This window comes from Oncorhynchus tshawytscha, linkage group LG04, assembly GCF_018296145.1.
Source record: "Oncorhynchus tshawytscha isolate Ot180627B linkage group LG04, Otsh_v2.0, whole genome shotgun sequence".
Classification (NCBI taxonomy): domain Eukaryota; kingdom Metazoa; phylum Chordata; class Actinopteri; order Salmoniformes; family Salmonidae; genus Oncorhynchus; species Oncorhynchus tshawytscha.
Genome location: NC_056432.1, coordinates 7783645 through 7807330, shown reverse-complemented (window position 1 = coordinate 7807330; position 23686 = coordinate 7783645). Strand labels below are relative to the sequence as shown.

General features: G+C 43.7%; 1 protein-coding gene across 1 annotated transcript; it reads right to left on the bottom strand.

Annotated features, from left to right (window-relative positions):
• Window positions 1-92: 92 nt before the first annotated feature.
• LOC121846410 (cyclin-G-associated kinase-like) lies at window positions 93-23175 on the bottom strand. The gene is given in 20 exon segments (XM_042321257.1): window positions 93-1257; window positions 1482-1658; window positions 1950-2101; window positions 2231-2473; window positions 2584-2670; window positions 2774-2902; window positions 2984-3121; window positions 3251-3698; window positions 4022-4197; window positions 4337-4530; window positions 5101-5180; window positions 5657-5774; window positions 5913-6107; window positions 9238-9371; window positions 10038-10160; window positions 10386-10516; window positions 10519-10533; window positions 11032-11081; window positions 19275-19395; window positions 22958-23175. Coding segments are annotated over 20 exon segments (2952 nt in total). The 5' UTR covers window positions 23097-23175; the 3' UTR covers window positions 93-1155.
• Window positions 23176-23686: the final 511 nt, after the last annotated feature.

Below are 23686 nucleotides of genomic sequence, written 5' to 3'. Positions count from 1 at the left end.
AAGACGCTTCGGAATGATTTCAGCTCGGCAAAACAACTGTCATGAGACCACCTATAAATGCCCATTCCCTCCATCGCATTAAAGACATTCAATTCATATATTATTTTTTATTTATTAAGTTCTGCAATTAAATGTCATGGATACTTATGATACCCCACAACAATAAGAAAATAGGTGTTTTAAATTGGTCCATGAGGTAAAATGTAAAAAAAAAAAAAAGAATTACACAAAAAGCTTCAGGTCATTTTAAGGTAAAGAGAAAACAACTATGGAACACAAAATGGAGGGTTGCAATGAAAACTCCCTGTAAACCTTTTGTGTAATAAGTGGAATAAACACAAGACCATTGGAAAAGAAAGGCATGATGATCTACTGGTAGAGAGAGCGAGGTGGTGAGCTACCATCCTTAAACAACACACACCTCTGTGTGTTTCGGCATCTCGCTATCTACTACCGAAAGAACCACATCATTGAGAAAATATTTACACTTAAGTGAGGACTATCATTGACAGAGAAAACAAAAAAGACCAAACATATTGCACAATTCCACATGGCAAAAAGCAACCAGATGAAATCCCTATATTCTCTATTTGTCTCCTTTGTTGCCGGGGGGGCAGTTATGAGCAAGCGTAATTTTTTTGCCATCCGCAGAGCAAGGCGCTTACGGTAGAGGGCTTGTGGTGGAAGGAGGAGTCTGTTAGTGGGAGAATGGTTCTGTCAAGAAGCAACAACAGCATGAACTCTTGGTCTCTCGGAAAGAGAGAACGCTGCAGAAAGGTCTGTCCAAGGAGTGTAAAGGAATAGAGCCGTGTCCACAGCAACAAAGTCTACGGGGTCCAGTGGCCATACAGTCCCCACATTTCCGAATGGATGGAGCCTGGTTGGTGACCATCTGGTCTTCTCAGTGATTGTCTCTGTCGTCATATCCATCCCTCCCATCTTCCACGCTTTTGAACCACTAGTCTTCCACCCATGCCACCCTTTGCATGTGGTGGCAGTGTTTTTTTAAATGGCCGATGATGTTGAACTGCAGATGAGAAATAAAGTAAGGTGCCTTTTTCTCAACTGCAGGAGAGTTGGCAGACCTCTCTAAGGTGTGTGTGTGGGGGGGGCCGCAACCCTGAAGGACCCAATATGGGCCCCATCCAGTAAGTCTTAGAAGAGGGCTTTGCTGCCTTGGTTCTCAAACTCGGACCAGGCGTCGTTGAGCTCCATGAAGATCAGTGTAGCGTAATCTTCGTAGGGCTTTCCGGCGGCCTGCAAGGAATGAGTTTCAAGTGCGGTTAGTGTTCACAGATCAAGAATTTGACATTGCTTTCAAGCCCACAATACTAAACTTTAATCCCAGCCATTCATCGACAGCAATCAGCCTTACACAACGAGCATGCATTCGCCACAGGGTGAGTTGTGGCAATTGTGACTAACCGATAGACCTATTTAATTGTGTGCAACAACAACAAAAAAAATCACATTGACGTTACCTTATCAGGGTGCACCACCAGCGCAGCTTTCCTGTAGTACCTCTTAACCTGGTCTGGAGTGACTAGGTCTGCAATGTTTACGGGCTTCCAGCGCGTCTCGCCCTCCCACAGGACTGTATGAAGTGTGGAGAGGAGGGCCCGGATGTTTCGCTCCTTCCCCTCAATCCAATCCAGGATCTTGGTTGGAACAAGGATCACAAACCAGAATCCCTCAGAACAGGTTCAAAGATTTTTTTAATCGACTAGAAATATACACGCATAGAATTAACTCTCTCTCTCGGTGTAGAGATACATACACCATGGGACAGTTTCCCAGACGAACACTGAGCCTATTCCTGGGGTGTATTCATTAGTGCACTCTGTAGCAAAGCACTTTGAAATTGAAAACTTGTTCAATCCTGGCCAAGGCAATCTGTGTCCAAGAAGGAAGCGCTTCTGTATATTTGGGAGGGGGCATGCTGGTGCTACCTGCAGTTTGAGGGGGTCCATGTTCCTTGAGAGCTCCTGTTTCCTCATCTCTGCGATGGTCCTGGGTCCACTCTTGTCTGATAGCTTGGAGGCAAAACCCTGAGTGGAGAGCAGGTCTTCAAAGTCGTCCTCTTTGACTTTGGGTTTTGGACCTGGAACATATAGTCACAGAGCAAAGATCCTCAATTAGAAGGGGAAAGAAAGAACGGAGACTGGGTTTTCTACACAGAGGCTGTCACTAATTAGACATGCTCAGATAGTGAGGTGATTGGTTGTCTCACCAAATCCTGGGCCCCTGACGCCTCTCTCCTCTCGGCCCCCGATCACACTGAAGTTAAGGTTGTAGTTGGGTTTGGCTGGCTGGGGCGGCTGGGCTTTGGGGGCAGCAGCACTGGGGGCCATCCAGGGCTTGCTTTGGCCAGCGGAGGGCCGGCCAGTCTGCTGCCACGACTGCGCAGCAGTCTTGGTGGAGGCCCCACTCTTCGGGTTGAAGCCTGGGCCTGAGAAACTGCCACTGGAGGAACCTGGAAATAAAAGACTTATATACATGAGATAACTCATTTACAGACCATGGATAGTAAAGCCCACTGTCTAAGTGTAACATGGTACCAGGAGTCACTGGGGTCTGTTTTACCTGACAGCGTAGGACCCAGTTTTCCCAAGTCTGCAAACGGGTCAAAGCTCTGAGACTTTGCTTTGGAGAAGGAAGACACTCCAGGAGCTGGAATTCCAAGAGGGGAAAAAAAAAAAAACTCAGTTCATATCTGCTAGAGTTGTTATGGTGTTAAATTCTAGATTTAACAGCCCCAGTACCTACGACCTACCTGGGAAGGCTGGCTTATGGGAGGAGGCGGCGGCCATGCTCCCACTCGATGCCCAGCTGTCCCACCCTCCAAGCAGGTCTGGTTGGCTTGCGGACGAAGTCATCTTAGGGGGATTGTTGGTCAGCTTGTCTGTCGAGAGAGAACATTGAATGCATGGAAGTGGACATGGGAGTTGTAGTTATTTTCTTATAGATGTTACTGGTGTCTTACTGAGGTTGAAAAGGCTGGAGTTGGAGGTGGGCGGGGGGTTAGTGTTGGTGTCGGAGCTCAGCAGGTCCCCAAACAGGTCGGGTCCGGTCTGATTGGATGAAGATCCCATCCCGAACAGGTCAAACAGGTCATTTATTGCTGTGGGACAAAAATAACCAGAAATGTGTGTCAGAGGGGATCGACTGCATGAAAACGACACAAATAGTAATATGTTACCACTTCTACTGACACCAAGGCAGAAAGGGGACACATAGATAAGACGCTTACGTTTGGGGGTGGCCGAGTCTGGCGGTGCAGCGGGGTTACTGAAGAAGAGGTCCTCTTGGGCACCTCCGTCCCCAATCAGGTTGTTGGAGCAGCCCTGCTGAGCGTTGCTGCTGGGCGTGGGGGCAAACAGGTCGTTGAGAAGGTCACTGTTACTAGACGAGGCCTTCATGCCGCCTGCTGTCGTGGAGGGTTGTGGGGGGGCGGTGGAGCTGAGGTCGGAGGTGAGACCCAGCAGGTCAGCCGTGTCGCTGGGCCCCGGGGACTCCTGGGGTGTGGCGGCAGCCTGGAACCCAGCGTTGAACAGGGACTCACTAGGCTCCCTGGAGAGGGGGGGTTCGCCGGCCAGGCCGGAGTTGGACTCCTCGTCCACAGAGGCGTCACTGAGCTCGTCCTGGTCGTCAATGGTGCCTCCCAGGCTGTCCGAAGTCCGCTCCATGTCCACTCCCATCTATGTGACAGAGACTCGTCAATAAAGGCTTAGGGCAGGAGAATTATAATCTAGACCCGGAACCTTCCACTGCGGATTGTCATTCTCCTCATATCAAGGAGTGATTTAGACATGGGAGACCAGGTGGTCACAAATAATTATCAGGTAGAACAGAAAACCGGCAGTACTACAGACCCAGATTTGACCCCTGGTTTAGGGCAATTGCAGCTTTCAAGTATTTTCAATACAATCAACCAGCTAACATGCAGTTGGCCCTTTGCAAAGGAAATCAAAAATAACCATTTTTAGCAATAGTTTATGCACTAGGAAGTGTGCTCGTCGACAGGAGACATACCATCCCAATCCAGAGTCTGGAAGAAGTTGTTGGCGTTGGTATCAGTGCTCTGGTGAGATTCTGCCTCCATGGTGGAGCTATCAGGAGTCTGTTCCAACGGAGACGACGCGGTGTCGTAGAAAGAACCGGAGAAAGAGCCCGGTTGTCGGGGAAGCTCTGGTTTGCCTGTGGGAGAGGGAGGGAAGGAGTGGGACAGAACATGACTTAGGTACCTCGAGGGCCACATCGGGACTTTGAAATTCAACAGAGAGCTACACAGATTCATTTTTTTTTTTTGGACTGACAAGACAGCCGTGAAACCCACCAAACTTGGTGAGGATCTCCTGCTGCTCGTCCCGGCTGGAGAAAAGGATCTTTGGGTTGAGGCCCTTTGTGGCAAAGTTGTCCCAGGGTGGAGTCTTGTTGCTCGGCCTGTCGCAGGGATCCACCTCCATATCCAGATGGACCTGGAAGAGGTCCGGGTACTTCTCCTGGATGTCAGTGGCGTCCAGGTCATACCTGTCGGAGGAAGACCGACAACGACGGACAGTTATCTCGTCAATGTAACAAATGCGACAGCTTGCTCAGGTTGGAGGTAGTTAGCTGCGTTCAACTGCAACCTTTCTACAGGAGTGTGAACTCATACACCCCCCCCCTCATCAATTTAAAACAAATGGACCGGTGTGAGCAACAATGTGGAAACCCTCCTCCAGTCATGCTTGCACCAATGCAATGCTTTCAAATGCATGAGGGGGAGTGAAGGAGCGCACACTACTGGAGAAGGGCAGAGAACTCAGGCAGCGTTTGTAGATAAGAGGTCAAGTCCGTTAAGAGGTCAAGTCCGTTAAGAGGTCAAGTCCGTTAAGAGGTCAAGTCAATTAGAGGTCAAGTCAATTAGAGGTCAAGTCAATTAGAGGTCAAGTCAATTAGAGGTCAAGTCAATTAGAGGTCAAGTCAATTAGAGGTCAAGTCAATTAAGAGGTCAAGTCAATTGATTTAAAAAAAAAGTGTCCTGGGCTATCGTCACACACACATGCACCTGCCTGGACTGAGGATAGTGGCTTAGAGTCTATGGACGGTGGTACCTACTTTGCAAACTTGACCGTGGTGGCGTTCTGGGGCACAAACCCTGTGTGAAACTGAATCTGGAACATCTTCATGGAAGCCATCTAGTCAACACACACACACACACAGCAAGACACCCACGTGACTTCATAGAAGCAGAGAAACACCCCTTTGGTCGGGTTCCAGGCTTGACTACATGGCAGACGCGTGTCAGATCTCACAACACCTGGACAGGCGTTTATAACATATCAGCTAACTGCGTCGTATGATAAAGCAATCTGATGCTTGATGGCGCAGTCCAGGATGTGGCACACCGTTGTTCGATGCAATACAACGTCTGTAATGGTAGTCAGCCTGGAACGCAACGGTTTATCCCTGGAACAACTCAAGTACAACAGCCCTCATTGGATAAGTTTGTTTCAATACATAATTTTTTAAAGTCTGATTAGGGCTGATCATTTAACTATGATGTATGGATGCATGTCCTTAGGACTGTCACTGAATTTAATCGAATTGCAAACAAACTTCACCGAATGCAAACTAACTCTGGGGGTCCGTCCCTGACTGCTGTGGCTCCTACCTTGGCCTGAAGGCGGCCCCCCAGGGTTGAGCGGGCATGGAAGATGACCACCAGCACATCCCCCTGCACCGTCACGTTCAAGGGGATCTCAGCCCGTCCGTCCTCCAGCTTAAAGTCCCTGCAGAGAGAAGGGGGGCGAGAGAGAGAGAAATGTCTATAACACACTATGGAGCCTGGGTCAAAAGTAGTGCACTAAATTGGGAATAGGGTGTCATTTGGGACCAAAGCAAATTAAGTCCTGCATCATGTGACCTACTTCATCTTGTCGTACTCCCCAGAGGTGGTGGCCACGCGCTCGTCTCCCACGTAAACCTCGCAGAAGGGCCGGCAGCCACTCTTCTGCTTGTTGAAGAGAGGCACAGGCGTCATGGTGATGGAGCGGATGAGGATGGGTCTGCTGTGCGGGGTGATGGGCTCGTCAGCCATCATGTCACACATGTACTCCATGTACCTGCACCGAGGGCCAATCAACAGCAGCATGTCAACAGGAGCCAATCAAACAATCCTTCACCAGCCCGACGACCAATCAAAAGCGTGCACTCGTCTGCACTGAACATCTCAACACATTTGAACCCTGAACTGGGCGTCACAGAACCTCCATTCAAGTTCACAGTCAGTAAAATAAAAAGTAGCCTTGTTTGAGTCAGAACGGCCCATAGGGCAGGAGACAATGTTCTGTAAAGCATCCACATACCTAGGTTCAGTTTGCTCCTAGCAGAACTGGTCTGGGTTCAGTTTGCTCCTAGCAGAACTGGGCTGGGTTCAGTTTGCTCCTAGCAGAACTGGTCTGGGTTCAGTTTGCTCCTAGCAGAACTGGTCTGGGTTCAGTTTGCTCCTAGCAGAACTGGGCTGGGTTCAGTTTGCTCCTAGCAGAACTGGGCTAGGTTCAGTTTGTTCCTAGCAGAACTGGTCTGGGTTCAGTTTGCTCCTAGCAGAACTGGTCTGGGTTCAGTTTGCTCCTAGCAGAACTGGTCTGGGTTCAGTTTGCTCCTAGCAGAACTGGTCTGGGTTCAGTTTGCTCCTAGCAGAACTGGTCTGGGTTCAGTTTGCTCCTAGCAGAACTGGTCTGGGTTCAGTTTGCTCCTAGCAGAACTGGTCTGGGTTCAGTTTGCTCCTAGCAGAACTGGTCTGGGTTCAGTTTGCTCCTAGCAGAACTGGTCTGGGTTCAGTTTGCTCCTAGCAGAACTGGTCTGGGTTCAGTTTGCTCCTAGCAGAACTGGTCTGGGTTCAGTTTGCTCCTAGCAGAACTGGTCTGGGTTCAGTTTGCTCCTAGCAGAACTGGGCTGGGTTCAGTTTGCTCCTAGCAGAACTGGGCTAGGTTCAGTTTGCTCCTAGCAGAACTGGGCTAGGTTCAGTTTGCTCCTAGCAGAACTGGGCTAGGTTCAGTTTGCTCCTAGCAGAACTGGGCTAGGTTCAGTTTGCTCCTAGCAGAACTGGGCTGGGTTCAGTTTGCTCCTAGCAGAACTGGGCTGGGTTCAGTTTGCTCCTGGCAGAACTGGGCTAGGTTCAGTTTGCTCCTGGCAGAACTGGGCTAGGTTCAGTTTGCTCCTGGCAGAACTGGGCTAGGTTCAGTTTGCTCCTGGCAGAACTGGGCTAGGTGAAGTGAAAGTCTTGTGTTTACACCACTGCTACTCTCTGTGATTATCTATGCATAGACACTTTAATAACTCTACCTACATGTACATATTACCTCGACTAACCGGTGCCCCCGCATTGGTACCCCCTGTATATAGTCTTAACTACATAGTTGGTTATGGGCTTGTAAGTAAGTATTTCACTAAGGTCTATAGACCTGTTGTATTCGGCGCATGTGACAAATAAAATTGGATTTGTCTCTCATACTCCCTTAAAGAGCTTTGCTTAGAAAACAAGAAAGAAGCGGAAATATTACTGTTGTTTGTCTCTCTTGAGCCGCCGTAGCAACATAGCCAAAATTCACTTCCTCAAAATAGTCTGAAATCACAAATTCAAGATTTTAATTTGTCACATGCGCCAAATACAACAACCTTACAGTGAAATGCTTACTGACAAACCCTTAACCAACAATACTTTAAGAAGTTACGAAGAAAAGTTACAAATAGAAAATTAAAGTAACAAATAATTAAAGTGCAGCAGTAAAATAACAATAGAGAGGTTATATGCAGGGGGTACCGGTACAGAGTCAATGTGCGGGGAAACCGGTTAGTCGAGGTAATATGTACATGTAGCTAGAGGTAAAGTGACTATGCATAAATAATAAACAGAGAGTTACAGCAGCATAAAAGAGGGTTCTGGGTAGCCCTTTGAGTAGCTATTCAGGAGTCTTGTTTTTTAGTTTTTTTTTAACCTTTATTCAACTAGGCAAGTCAGTTAAGAACAAATTCTTATTTTCAATGACGGCCTAGGAACAGTAGGTTAACTGCCTTGTTCAAAGGCAGAACGACAGATTTGTACCTTGTTAGCTCGGGATTTAATCTTGCAACCTACAGGAGACCCCCGACCCTGTCCTGTCCACTACAGGAGACCCCCGACCCTGTCCTGTCCACTACAGGAGACCCCCGACCCTGTCCACTACAGGAGACCCCGACCCTGTCCTGTCCACTACAGGAGACCCCCAACCCTGTTAACTACAGTCACTACAGGAGCCTCTGAACATGGAAGTCAGACGAATGCTAGCAGACGTGTAGGGGGAATTTTCCTCACTAGTGGATAAGGGAAGGGAAGATACCTGGTCAGTTGGATATGGGAAGGGAAAGGGGATACCTGGTCAGTTGGATATGAGAAGGGAAAGGGGAATACCTGGTCAGTTGGATATGGGAAGGGAAAGGGGATACCTGGTCAGTTGGATATGGGAAGGGAAAGGGGAATACCTGGTCAGTTGGATATGAGAAGGGAAAGGGGGATGCCTGGTCAGTTGGATATGAGAAGGGAAATACCTGGTCAGTTGGATATGGGAAGGAGATACCTGGTCATTTGGATATGGGAAGGGAGATACCTGGTCATTTGGATATGGGAAGGGAAAGGGGGATGCCTGGTCATTTGGATATGGGAAGGGAAAGGGGGATGCCTGGTCAGTTGGGTATGGGATGGGAAAGGGGGATACCTGGTCAGTTGGGTATGGGAAGGGAAAGGGGGATACCTGGTCAGTTGGGTATGGGAAGGGAAAGGGGGATACCTGGTCAGTTGGGTATGGGAAGGGAAAGGGGGATACCTGGTCAGTTGGGTATGGGAAGGGAAAGGGGGATACCTGGTCAGCTGAACAACTGAATGCAGTCAACTGAAATGTGTCTTCTTCATTTAACCCAACCCCTCTGAATCAGAGGTGCGGGGGGCTGCCTTAATCAACGTCCACATCATCGGCACCTAGCGAGCAGTTGTTTATGGGGCTTAACTGCCTTGCTCAAGGGAAGAATGGCAGATTCTTCCACCTTGCCGGCTCGGGGATTCAAACCAGCAACCTTTCGGTTACTGGCCCAAAGCTCTTAACCACTAGGACAGCTACTTGCGGGATAAGGTTAGGATTGGGGAGGGGAAGCTGATCCTAGATCTGTACCCAGGAGAAAATGTACTTAAGGCTGGATGACTTGACCAGGAGCACCTACCTCTTGTGGGAAGGGGAGATCCCCGGGGGACAGCGCTTCATACTGAACATGTATACGGCCGCCTCAGCCGTGGTGAAGAGGCGGCAGAAACACAGGAAGGAGCACACCGCCACGGCCGAGGCCGCCCGCCCGTCCTACAAGCACACAAGACAAGAGGGGTCATGGGTCAACATGGGAGACTAAGAATACAAGTTCTAGGGTTGGTCTGCATTTCAGACAGACTACCAGTCTAAAAGTGATTTAAAAAAGTTATATAAATGCCACCAAGTTATGGTGAGTACTTTGTGTGTCCCAGTGCAGTGCGAGTGAGTGTATGTGGTGGCTGTGGTGGCTGTGGTGGCTGTGGTGTATGTGGTGGCTGTGGTGTATGTGGTGGCTGTGGTGTATGTGGTGGCTGTGGTGGCTGTGGTGTATGTGGTGGCTGTGGTGTATGTGGTGTATGTGGTGGCTGTGGTGTATGTGGTGGCTGTGGTGTATGTGGTGGCTGTGGTGTATGTGGTGGCTGTGGTGTATGTGGTGGCTGTGGTGTATGTGGTGGCTGTGGTGTATGTGGTGGCTGTGGTGTATGTGGTGTCTGTGGTGTATGTGGTGTCTGTGGTGGCTGTGGTGGCCGTGGTGGCCGTGGTGTCTGTGGTGTCTGTGGTGTCTGTGGTGGCTGTGGTGGCTGTGGTGGCTGTGGTGTATGTGGTGGCCGTGGTGGCCGTGGTGTCTGTGGTGGCCGTGGTGTCTGTGGTGGCCGTGGTGTATGTGGTGGCCGTGGTGTATGTGGTGTATGTGGTGTATGTGGTGGCCGTGCTCACCAGGCAGTGGACTACGGCGATGTTCCTCTGGTCCTGTTTCAGCCACAGGTGCATGTTCTTACAGAGGCTGTAGAGGCTCCTCAGGTTAGGTGCCCGCCGGGCCTGCCAGCCACACTCCGACACCTACGGCAGGCCAGGAAGAGATTTTAGGAACTCTATTTTCAAATAGTTGTCCGTCTAGTGACTATACCTAATACTGAACTTTAACTTTTACACAGATCGCAAGATTCGCTCAAATAATCAGGGAAGCACAAACCAACGCATCAGTAGAATTGTTCCTCAAAACTCTCCTTTCTTTACCTAATAGTAAATAAAGGTCATATTCTGTCTGGTGGTGGGCTGCCTTACCCTGTTGTGGAAGCGGGTGGGTCTGTAAGAGCGCTTGGTCAAGTTGTAGACGGCGTAGTGTCCTGCATGACGGCCATCCAGGAAGAGACGCACATCCTCCATGTTGTTCTTAATGGCAGACTCCACTCCTCCGCCGGGAAGGACATGACTGAGCGTACACACACATACGTTACACACACACACACACACGTTACACAAGAGAACAGAGTGAACCATCACATTACTTCACTTAGCCTTTTGAAAACACAACAGATGGATGGAGCTTCAACTCAGAGACATTAGAACCATTTGATAATTATTTTTATTTTGTCATATTCAAGGACAAGCCACAAAGCAACAGTTTAGATGATCGAAGACAATAAAAAAAATCCATAATAGTGTATAATGAAAAGCCTGGTCCCAGATCTGTTTGGGCCATCATATCCCCCTACACTTGTGTGTATAAGGTAGTAGTTTTGGAATTGTTAGTTAGATTACTTGTTTGTTATTACTGCATTGTCGGAACTAGAAGCACAAGCATTTCGCTACACCCGTATTAACATCTGCTAACCATGTGTATGTGACAAATAAAATTTGATTTGATTTGTCATACCAAACAAGACAACACAAAAGTGATCTAGGACAAGGCTAGAATGAGGGTACATACCTGCTATTCTAGAGGTGATGTAAGAGATATCCAGGTCTCCCTTTGTATAACTGAGAGGAGAAACAAACAATGGGTACAATTCAGATCTGTTACAAACGCAGAGGACACTTGGTTCCCGGACAATACTGAAGGAACAGGAACAAAAATAAAAAAAAAAATGGACAATCTAGTTGCCAAATTTCAAAAGGGCATTCTGGTTGTATCCCAATATCTCCTCCTTCCTCCTGTAGTGTGCCCTTGTTGACTACTACCCATAAATGTAAAAGTGTTGGATTGGCATAGGGAGTTTGCATACAGTCATTTACCTGTGAACAAGAGCACACTTCAAGAGAGAGGAGAGTAATTGGGTCACACACCGACTATATTCAGTTGTGTGTAGAAGCATTTCACTGCAATGACACATTTTATCTCACTATCATCACACATTGTGATTTAAATACTGTACTTTTTCCACCACAAATCTACAGTCTAAACTGAAGAAAACTAGTTGGATCTATGGGATTAAAAAGAACAGCAACAGATATCGGCGAGTTAGGAAAATGAACGTTGGTGAGATGTTGGTTTTTAGTAGGCGGTGGAGGATTAGAATTCAAACCATGTTTCAACTCAAACCCCATATTCACTTTGTGCTGCTAACATGGGATTATGGACACAGCAGCGTGAATATTTAGCAGACTATGGCCACACACACACACAAACACACACAGGACATGAGGCGGGTACAAAGAGGGCGTGTAGTATCCCATATTTACCTGGGGCTACAGGAAGGAGTTTATAGGACCATGAGTTGTGGTAGAGGCAGAGTTCATAAAACAAAATCAGAAAAAACACAAAACAGAACTAAAATGGGCGAACCAATGAATCAACAGAACTAAATGGGCGAACCAATGAATCAAAACAGAACTAAGTGGGCGAACCAATGAATCAAAACAGGATGATTGGACAAGGGTGGGTGGGGTGAGTTATCAGATCCTAGAGAGAATGGTGTGTGAGAGTGTGTGGGTGTGTGTGGAGCTTGCATGGGCAGAGATATTTGCGACAATGCAGAAAGGGAAACAGTCTTTCTGAGCAGTGTGTGTGTGTGTGTGTGTGTGTGTGTGTGTGTGTGTGTCAGGTTTTCAGTTTCGGGAAATGTGGCACCAGACATTTGACCGGCAGCGGATATTTGAGAAATTTAACAGACCCATATGCATTGGGTGCATAACCGGATTAGGGCGTCCACCCACGTTTCTCAAAATGACAGAAATCACCTTTTTCATTACGGTAATTCATATTAACAGAACATGCAAGTCGACAACGCGCACTCCTTCTTACCCAATGACAACGCGCACTCCTTCTTACCCAATGACAACGCGCACTCCTTCTTACCCAATGACAACGCGCACTCCTGACAACGCGCACTCTTACCCAATGACAACGCGCACTAATGACAACGCGCACTCCTTCTTACCCAATGACAACGCGCACTCCTTCTTACCCAATTACAACGCGCACTCCTTCTTGAAGATGTTAGAATAACGCTCAGTGTTTACTTTTCCTCAGATGAGTAACAAACAGCTGAATCACTATCCCCCATCACTATCCCCCAAACTTTAAAAGCAAATGAGTCTGATGCAACAGATCAGAACAGTTAGCTTAAAATGTTTATAAACTATTATTTCGTCACAATATGATCGCAGCAATGCACACAAGGTAGTAGGTTACACGCACATGTTTGTCCCATAATGCAATTAACGGGTGACAGGTTTCATGTGACAGAAATGAGTAGAGATCTTAACATGCAACAGCTAGCATGGGTTGCTAATATGACCTCGGATTGTGTCTTTGGCTACGAGACAATGGAAAAATAAGTTGATATAAAATAATTGCCTCCACGGCTGTGGTCTGATGTTGCCGAGGCTACTTTGAAGCATGGTAAGACATGCCTGATATGTAGTAAAACATACAGGTTTCAAACAATTAAGAAGCTATACGTTCTCAAAAATGGACACTGCCTCCAGCTCATTGCAAAGTGGTATGACGCTGATAAACCCTGCCTTCCGTTGCCTGTGCATTTACTGTTTTGAGATGCTGTAGCAGCAGCCCTCGCGCTGTCTGATCCATTTTCCACTCAAACGCTTTATGAGAATGAACCTATAGGCCGATAAGCATGACCTGTCAAATGTATTTCCATCAAACTGGTATTTAAAGGCTAAAAAGCATTAATTCACAATGGGATTTTTTTTACTGTTCTGGACATTTGGCTGCTGCCACTTCTATTTAAATATATAAATAAATATATAAATAAATAACACATTTTTTTTTTTTTTTAAATATTTATTTATTTATTTAAATCGGCTAAAAGCTGGCTACTACCGGCTAATGGAAACATATTAATGAGAGAAATTCAACAAATTAACTTTCAACAAGTTAATTGAAATGCATTCCAGGTGACTACCTCATGAAGCTGGTTGAGAGAATGCCAAAAGTATACAAAACTGACATCAAGGCAAAGGGTGGATACTTTGAAGAAGCAAAAATAAAAAATATATTTATATTTTTGGTTACTACATGATGCCCTATGTGTTATTTCAGTGTTGTCTTCTCTATTATTCCATAATGTAGAAAATAGTAAAATAAAGAAAAACCCTGGATTGAGTAGGTGTTTCCAAACTTTTGACTAGCACTGTAAGAATTCAGAAACTTTGCTATGAGACTCAAAAATTGAGCTAAGGTGTATCCCGTTTCCATTGATCACCCTTGAGATGTTTTTACAACGTGATTAGTCTACCTGTGGTAAATTAAATTGGTTGGACATGATTTGGAAATGCACACACCTGTCTATATAAAGGTCCCACAGTTGACAGTTCATGTCAGAGCAAAAACATAGCCACGATGTCAAAGGAATTGTCCGTAGGAGCTCCAAGAAAGGATTGTGTTGAGGCACAGATCTGAGGACAGGCACCAACACATTTCTGCAGGATTGAAGGTCCCCAAGAACACAGTGGCCTCCATCATTCTTAAATGGAAGACGTTTGGAACCAACAAAACCCTTCCTGGAGCTGGGCGACCGGCCAAACTGAGCAATAGGGGGAGAAGGGCCTTGGTCAGGGAGGTGACCAAGAACCCAATGGTCACTCTGACAGAGCTCCAGAGTTCCTCTGTGGAGACAGGAGAACCTTCCAGATGGACAACAATCTCTGCAGCACTCCACCAATCAGGCCTTTATGGTACAGTGGCTAGACAGAAACCTCTCCTCAGTAAAAGGAACATGACAGCCGGCATGGACTGGGAGACTAGTCAGGATCGAGGCAAAGATGAACGGAGCAAAGAACAGAGAGATTCTTGATGAAAACCTGCTCCAGAGCACTCAAGACCTCAGACCACGGCGAAGGTTCACCTTCCAACAGGACAACGACCCCAAGCACACAGCCAAGGCAACGCAGAAGTGGCTTTGGGACAAGTGTCTGAATCTTCTTGAGTGGCCCAGCCAGAGCCCGGTTGAACATCTCTGGAGAGACCTGAAAATAGCCGTGTATCGACGCTCCCCATCCAACCTGAAATAGCTTGAGAGGATTTGCAGAGAAGAATTGGAGAAACTCCCCAAATACAGGTGTGCCAAGCTTGTAGCGTCATACCCAAGAAGAACCAATGCTGTAATCACTGCCAAAGGTGATTCAACAAAGTACTGAGTAAAGGGTCTGAGTACTTATGTCAACATGATATTTCAGTTTTTCTCTTACAAATTTGCACAAATGTAGAATGTAAAATATAATAATATGTATAAAATTTATATTTATTTTTTAATATATAAATTAGCAAACATTTTTTTTTTTTTAATGTTTTTTTGCTTTGTCATTATGAGATACTGTTTGTAGATTGATGAGGAAATAAAACATAATCCATTTTAGAATAAGGCTGCAACGTATCAAATTGTGACAAAAGTCAAGGGGTCTGAATCATTTCCAAATGCACTGTATATCGTGATGTTTCTCAGTATATTGTATATCGCGATGTTTCTCAGTATATTGTATCGTGATGTTTCTCAGTATATTGTATCGTGATGTTTCTCAGTGTAATGTATCGTGATGTTTCTCAGTATAATGTATCGTGATGTTTCTCAGTGTAATGTATCGTGATGTTTCTCAGTGTAATGTGTAGGGATGTTTCTCAGTATAATGTAGGGATGTTTCTCAGTATAATGTATCGTGATGTTTCTCAGTATAATGTAGGGATGTTTCTCAGTATAATGTAGGGATGTTTCTCAGTATAATGTATATCGTGATGTTTCTCAGTGTAATGTATATCGTGATGTTTCTCAGTGTAATGTATATCGTGATGTTTCTCAGTGTAATGTATATCGTGATGTTTCTCAGTATAATGTATATCGTGATGTTTCTCAGTATATTGTATATCGTGATGTTCCTCAGTATATTGTATATCGTGATGTTCCTCAGTATATTGTATATCGTGATGTTTCTCAGTATATTGTATATCGTGATGTTCCTCAGTATATTGTATATCGTGATGTTCCTCAGGATATTGTATCGTGATGTTCCTCAGGATATTGTATCGTGATGTTCCTCAGGATATTGTATCGTGATGTTCCTCAGGATATTGTATCGTGATGTTCCTCAGGATATTGTATCGTGATGTTCCTCAGGATATTGTATCGTGATGTTTCTCAGTATATTGTATCGTGATGTTTCTCAGTGTAATGTATCGTGATGTTTCTCAGTGTAATGTGTAGGGATGTTTCTCAGTATAATGTAGGGATGTTTCTCAGTATAATGTATCGTGATGTTTCTCAGTATAATGTAGGGATGTTTCTCAGTATATTGTATATCGTGATGTTTCTCAGTGTAATGTATATCGTGATGTTTCTCAGTGTAATGTTTATCGTGATGTTTCTCAGGATATTGTATATCGTGATGTTTCTCAGTATATTGTATATCGTGATGTTTCTCAGTATATTGTATATCGTGATGTTTCTCTGTATATTGTATATCGTGATGTTTCTCAGTATATTGTATCGTGATGTTTCTCAGTATATTGTATATCGTGATGTTTCTCAGTATATTGTATATCGTGATGTTTCTCTGTATATTGTATATCGTGATGTTTCTCAGTATATTGTATCGTGATGTTTCTCAGTATATTGTATCGTGATGTTTCTCAGTATATTGTATCGTGATGTTTCTCAGTATATTGTATATCGTGATGTTTCTCAGTATATTGTATATCGTGATGTTTCTCTGTGTAATGTGATGTTTCTCAGTGTAATGTGATGTTTCTCAGTATATTGTATATCGTGATGTTTCTCAGTATATTGTATCGTGATGTTTCTCAGTATATTGTATCGTGATGTTTCTCAGTGTAATGTGATGTTTCTCAGTATATTGTATCGTGATGTTTCTCAGTATATTGTATCGTGATGTTTCTCAGTATATTGTATCGTGATGTTTCTCAGTATATTGTATATCGTGATGTTTCTCAGTATATTGTATTGTGATGTTTCTCAGTGTAATGTGATGTTTCTCAGTATATTGTGTAGGGATGTTTCTCAGTATAATGTATCGTGATGTTTCTCAGTATAATGTAGGGATGTTTCTCAGTATATTGTATCGTGATGTTTCTCAGTGTAATGTATATCGTGATGTTTCTCAGTGTAATGTTTATCGTGATGTTTCTCAGGATATTGTATATCGTGATGTTTCTCAGTATATTGTATATCGTGATGTTTCTCAGTATATTGTATATCGTGATGTTTCTCTGTATATTGTATATCGTGATGTTTCTCAGTATATTGTATCGTGATGTTTCTCAGTATATTGTATCGTGATGTTTCTCAGTATATTGTATCGTGATGTTTCTCAGTATATTGTATATCGTGATGTTTCTCAGTATATTGTATATTGTGATGTTTCTCAGTGTAATGTGATGTTTCTCAGTGTAATGTGATGTTTCTCAGTATATTGTATCGTGATGTTTCTCAGTATATTGTATCGTGATGTTTCTCAGTGTAATTGATGTTTCTCAGTATATTGTATATCGTGATGTTTCTCAGTATATTGTATCGTGATGTTTCTCAGTATATTGTATCGTGATGTTTCTCAGTGTAATGTGATGTTTCTCAGTATATTGTATCGTGATGTTTCTCAGTATATTGTATCGTGATGTTTCTCAGTATATTGTATATCGTGATGTTTCTCAGTATATTGTATCGTGATGTTTCTCAGTGTAATGTGATGTTTCTCAGTATATTGTATATCGTGATGTTTCTCAGTATATTGTATCGTGATGTTTCTCAGTATATTGTATATCGTGATGTTTCTCAGTATATTGTATCGTGATGTTTCTCAGTATATTGTGTATCGTGATGTTTCTCAGTATATTGTATCGTGATGTTTCTCAGTATATTGTGTATCGTGATGTTTCTCAGTATATTGTATATCGTGATGTTTCTCAGTATATTGTATCGTGATGTTTCTCAGTATATTGTATCGTGATGTTTCTCAGTATATTGTATCGTGATGTTTCTCAGTGTAATGTATATCGTGATGTTTCTCAGTGTATTGTATATCGTGATGTTTCTCAGTATATTGTATATCGTGATGTTTCTCAGTATATTGTATCGTGATGTTTCTCAGTGTAATGTATATCGTGATGTTTCTCAGGATATTGTATATCGTGATGTTTCTCAGTATATTGTATATCGTGATGTTTCTCAGTATATTGTATCGTGATGTTTCTCAGTATATTGTATCGTGATGTTTCTCAGTATATTGTATCGTGATGTTTCTCAGTGTAATGTGATGTTTCTCAGTATATTGTATCGTGATGTTTCTCAGTATATTGTGTATCGTGATGTTTCTCAGTATATTGTATATCGTGATGTTTCTCAGTATATTGTATATCGTGATGTTTCTCAGTATATTGTATATCGTGATGTTTCTCAGTATATTGTATATCGTGATGTTTCTCAGTATATTGTATATCGTGATGTTTCTCAGTATATTGTATCGTGATGTTTCTCAGTATATTGTATATCGTGATGTTTCTCAGTATATTGTATATCGTGATGTTTCTCAGTATAATGTATCACGATGTTTCTCAGTATATCGTATATCGTGATGTTTCTCAGTATATCGTATATCGTGATGTTTCTCAGTATATCGTATATCGTGATGTTTCTCAGTATATTGTATATCGTGATGTTTCTCAGTATATTGTATATCGTGATGTTTCTCAGTATATTGTATATCGTGATGTTTCTCAGTATATTGTATATCGTGATGTTTCTCAGTATATTGTATATCGTGATGTTTCTCAGTATATTGTATATCGTGATGTTTCTCAGTATATTGTATCGTGATGTTTCTCAGTATATTGTATATCGTGATGTTTCTCAGTATATTGTATATCGTGATGTTTCTCAGTATATTGTATGTTTTTCTCAGTATATTGTATATCGTGATGTTTCTCAGTATATTGTATCGTGATGTTTCTCAGTATATTGTATCGTGATGTTTCTCAGTATATTGTATCGTGATGTTTCTCAGGATATTGTATCGTGATGTTTCTCAGGATATTGTATCGTGATGTTTCTCAGGATATTGTATCGTGATGTTTCTCAGGATATTGTATCGTGATGTTTCTCAGGATATTGTATCGTGATGTTTCTCAGGATATTGTATCGTGATGTTTCTCAGGATATTGTATCGTGATGTTTCTCAGTATTGTATTGATGTTTCTCAGGATATTGTGATGTTTCTCAGGATATCGTATCGTGATGTTTCTCAGGATATCGTATCGTGATGTTTCTCAGGATATTGTATCGTGATGTTTCTCAGGATATTGTATCGTGATGTTTCTCAGGATATTGTATCGTGATGTTTCTCAGGATATTGTATCGTGATGTTTCTCAGGATATTGTATCGTGATGTTTCTCAGTATATTGTATCGTGATGTTTCTCAGTATATTGTATCGTGATGTTTCTCAGTGTAATGATGTTTCTCAGTATATTATATCGTGATGTTTCTCAGTATATTGTATCGTGATGTTTCTCAGTATATTGTATCGTGATGTTTCTCAGTATATTGTATCGTGATGTTTCTCAGTATATTGTATCGTGATGTTTCTCAGTATATTGTATTGTGATGTTTCTCAGTATATTGTATCGTGATGTTTCTCAGTATAATGTATCGTGATGTTTCTCAGTTCTAATGTATTGCAGGTGTTTTCTGAGCTGACGGTCTCTCACCTGGCCACAGACTGGATGACTTTAGAGGAGGTGTCTTTGATGTTGGTCAGAAAGCGTTCGGTTCCTCCCTTCAGGATGTCGAGAAAGCCCCCGCCCTGGTCCGGGTCTGCACCGTACACCCCTGAAAAACACACAGGAAGGAGACAAAGTCATGGGTCAGCGAACAAAAGTGGTTTCACACATTAAGCATCTGGAAATAAACATACCTTTAATAAGCTAATCATCAATTTACATTTATCACACAATCTGAGACCAGTGTCAAACATCCTGGCCACAGGTGGTTTGAGTAAAAAAAAAAACATAATAATAAACACATTAATACATTCCTGGAGACCGGTCCAGCACAATATACTTTAAAATGAATCAAATCTAAACTGTGTTTAAATGATAATGGAGGTGACTGTGTCCAGCTTGACTGTGTCCAGCTTCTAATAATCTTTTAAATAAAAGGCTAGAGAGTCTAGAGCTAGAGAGTCAAAAAGCTTAAAATTAATAATAATAATAATAACATTTATAACAACATGGATAGAGGACTACTTATTGCACATTTTGACAGCGAGGAGATACAAATCTATTTTCAACGCGGCCTTCCGGACCTCATTGAAAACAAAATGCGGCACCCAGGCCAAAATTTGTTTTGACACCAATGAAATCTGTTCCCAAGTATTCTCTGCATAATAGAGACGCACGTGATCGTACACAAATGTAAACCAGGTTTGAAATGGTTGTGTTTTAGTCAAGCATATCAGTTTGGGCTTCATCTGGTCAATTTCCACCCGACCATCCACTCAAGAAAGAAAAATTGGCCCATGGCTGAATCTAGTTGATAAACCCCGGACTAGACAATAAGGTTTGACATGAGTCTACAACTCATTGAATTGGGTCCTTTGTCTTTTTTCTCCATGTTGTTTTTAGAGGGATGACGTCACCCTGAATTTGTCCGATAAAAACACGTGTCTGCTGCGAAACATTTTGCTACAGTGTGGCACTATTGAATACATGCCAGACAGTGTTTCATTTGTAATATGGGACGTGCTGGAACAAAAAAATGAGCAGTGGTGTGGAGACGCTTCCAGAAGTTGCACACACGGAGTACATTTATTGTAGCCTTTTTTTTTTTTTTTTTTTGAGTCCTGGAAAAAATGTGGGCTTTCATAAATGCATTTCATGCAATTCTACATGACTGGAGACTTTCGCAGAATCTTTAATACCTCACAAATTATCGAAATGACAGGCTACAAACCGATCAATAAAAACATTGTCTTCAATCCATCAATAGCCTAGCTGAGTGTAGAAACACATTACTGTAGGTTACAATACGAGCAGGAAATTAGTCCAAAACATCTTCCCAGTTTCACTGACTCACACAATGATGTGCAGCTCACTCAGCAGCCAAAATCTTGCCCCTCTCTCTCTGTCTCTTGCTTTACTTTGTAAAAACAATGCTGTTCACTCAATAGGCCTATTTTGAAGTTAATAACTTGGTAACATAAACAGATTAGTATTTTATTTTCAGTGTGAATTATTTGCTTTGGCTGCATGCTATTCACTGACAGATCTGACACGCATTACCGCAAGTAGGCATGCCTAGGCAATTTTTTACAAATTAGCTACGGATCCTCTGTGGCTAAATTATAGGTGTACTCTTGATGTAGTATTGGGAATTATTTCATTTCTTTCTTAACAGAATGCAAAGTGCTGCCTCACCTCCTGCAGCAAATATTCTATTAGGAAATAAATGATGACGTGAAATGCTGAAGAAATGAGAGTTGCCGGCTCTATCAGAGCACAGAGAGGGAGAGAGATCAGAGCACAGAGAGGGAGAGAGATCAGAGCACAGAGAGGGAGAGAGATCAGAGCACAGAGAGGGAGAGAGATCAGAAAGTGAATCTCATTTTAGTTCTGTGAGAGATACAGGCGTGCTTCTCTTGCACCACATAAATGGTCTATATAGGTTACAATATTGCCATAAACCCGGGCCAGCCCAACATGAATCAGTTCTTACAATATCAGGCACATTTTCACATGACATGTTTGTTTGTTGTTAAATGGGGCATGACAATTACAGAGGAATCCAAAATGTAACTACTCTGACGGCTTTTATTATGATTTTTACATTGCAAAACAGTGAAAATAATTGTTCATGCCACAAGAGGTAGGCTACCTGATCCTGGCAAATGGACTCCGTGAACGAAAGAGAACAAAACAGAGGTGCCGGATCCTGTTCCGGCAGGATCCAGCTCAAATGGAGCACTGACGCCAGGTGTGAATGAGTGCAGGAAGCATCTCACCACAGGGAGCCCTCAGTCTGTTCACCAGATGGCTGACTGCCAAAAGAGCAATCCTCTTAACAGCCAAATACATAGCACCAGATCAACAGTAGTAGCAGCAGCAGAAGCAGTAGTAGTAGTAGCAGTACCAGTAATAGTAGTAGTAATAGTAATAGTAGTAGTAGTAGTAACAGTAACAGTAGTAGTAACAGCAACGGTAGTAACAGTAGTATTAGTAGCAGTAGTAGTAACAGTAGTATTAGTAGCAGTAACAGTAGTATTAGTAGCAGTAGTAGTAGTAGCAGTAGTAGTATCAGTAGTATTAGTAGTAACAGTAGTATTAGTAGCAGTAGTAGTAGTAGTAACAGTAGCAGTAGTAGTAACAGTAGTATTAGTAGCAGCAGTAGTAGTATCAGTAGTAGTAACAGTGGTATTAGTAGTAGTAGTAGTATCAGTAGCAGTAGTAGTAGTAGTAGTAGTAGTAGTAGTAGTATCAGTAGCAGTAGTAGTAACAGTAGTATTAGTAGTATTAGTAGTAGTAGTAGTATCAGTAGCAGTAGTAGTAACAGTAGTATTAGTAGTATTAGTAGTAGTAGTAGTAGTAGTAGTAGTATCAGTAGCAGTAACAGTAGTATCAGTAGTAGTAACAGTAGTATTAGTAGTAGTAGTACTTCCGGCGCCGACAGAGATGGCCACCTCGCGTTCATTAAAAACCCTACATTGTGATTTTCTGGATTTTTTTCCCTAATTTTGTCTGTCATAGTTGAAGTGTACCTATGATGAAAATTACAGGCCTCTCATCTTTTTAAGTGGGAGAACTTGCACAATCGGCGGCTGACTAAATACTTTTTGCCCCACTGTGTGTGTGTGTGTGTGTGTGTGTGTGTATGTATGTATGTACGCACACACGAGACACGCACACACGCGACACACGCACACACGACACGCGCACACGAGACACACGCACACACGAGACACACGCACACACGAGACACACGCACACACGAGACACACGCACACACGAGACACACGCACACACGAGACACACGCACACACGAGACACACGCACACACGAGACACACGCACACACGAGACACACGCACACACGAGACACACGCACACACGAGACACACGCACACACGAGACACACGCACACACGAGACACACGCACACACGAGACACACGCACACACGAGACACACGCACACACGAGACACACGCACACACGAGACACACGCACACACGAGACACACGCACACACGAGACACACGCACACACGAGACACACGCACACACGAGACACACGCACACACGAGACACACGCACACACGCACACACGCACACACGACACACGCGCAAGACACGCGCAGACACGCGCAAGACACGCGCAAGACACACACAGCGTTTGAACTCACCTGCGTTGTGGATGTTGTGGATCTGGGCTGGGGGCTGTGCGCCGTTGTTGCCAAAGCCTCCGTTCTGCTCCAGCAGCTGCAGAGATTCATAGCCATCGTAAGCAGGCCTCAAACAGTAATCTGGCCTCAACAGACTCATGGGGGCGACCAAGCACCAAAAACAAACAGTTGACAAGTGAAGAGAAGGACGAAAACAAGTCAGTCAGAGTCGTTAGATTCAGTCAGAGTCGTTAGATTCAGTCAGAACATTAGTGCATTTCCCTGGACTAGAGTGGAGGTATCTCTGGGTATGTCAGTGAGGGTCAAACCTTCACGAGTCCTGCCAGTCTTGGCTGTGCGTCATCTCCGGAGGGGGTAAGCTCCTTAACCCACAGAGAAACCCCGATTAACACAGATCATCCCAGCCTAAATCTGCACTCAGACACAGGGGAGCAGTTATGTCTACACCTTACTACCACTACTAGAACCACTACTAGAACCACTACTACAACCACTACTAGAACCACTACTTCCACTGCTACTACTACCACTACTAGAACCACTACTTCCACTGCTACTACTACTACCGCCACTACTACTACCACCACTACTACTACTACTACCACCGCCACCACCGCCAATACTACTGCCACCGCCACCACCACCACCACCGCCAATACTACTGCCACCGCCACCACTACTACCACCACCGCCAATACTACTACCACCACTACTACTACCAATACTACA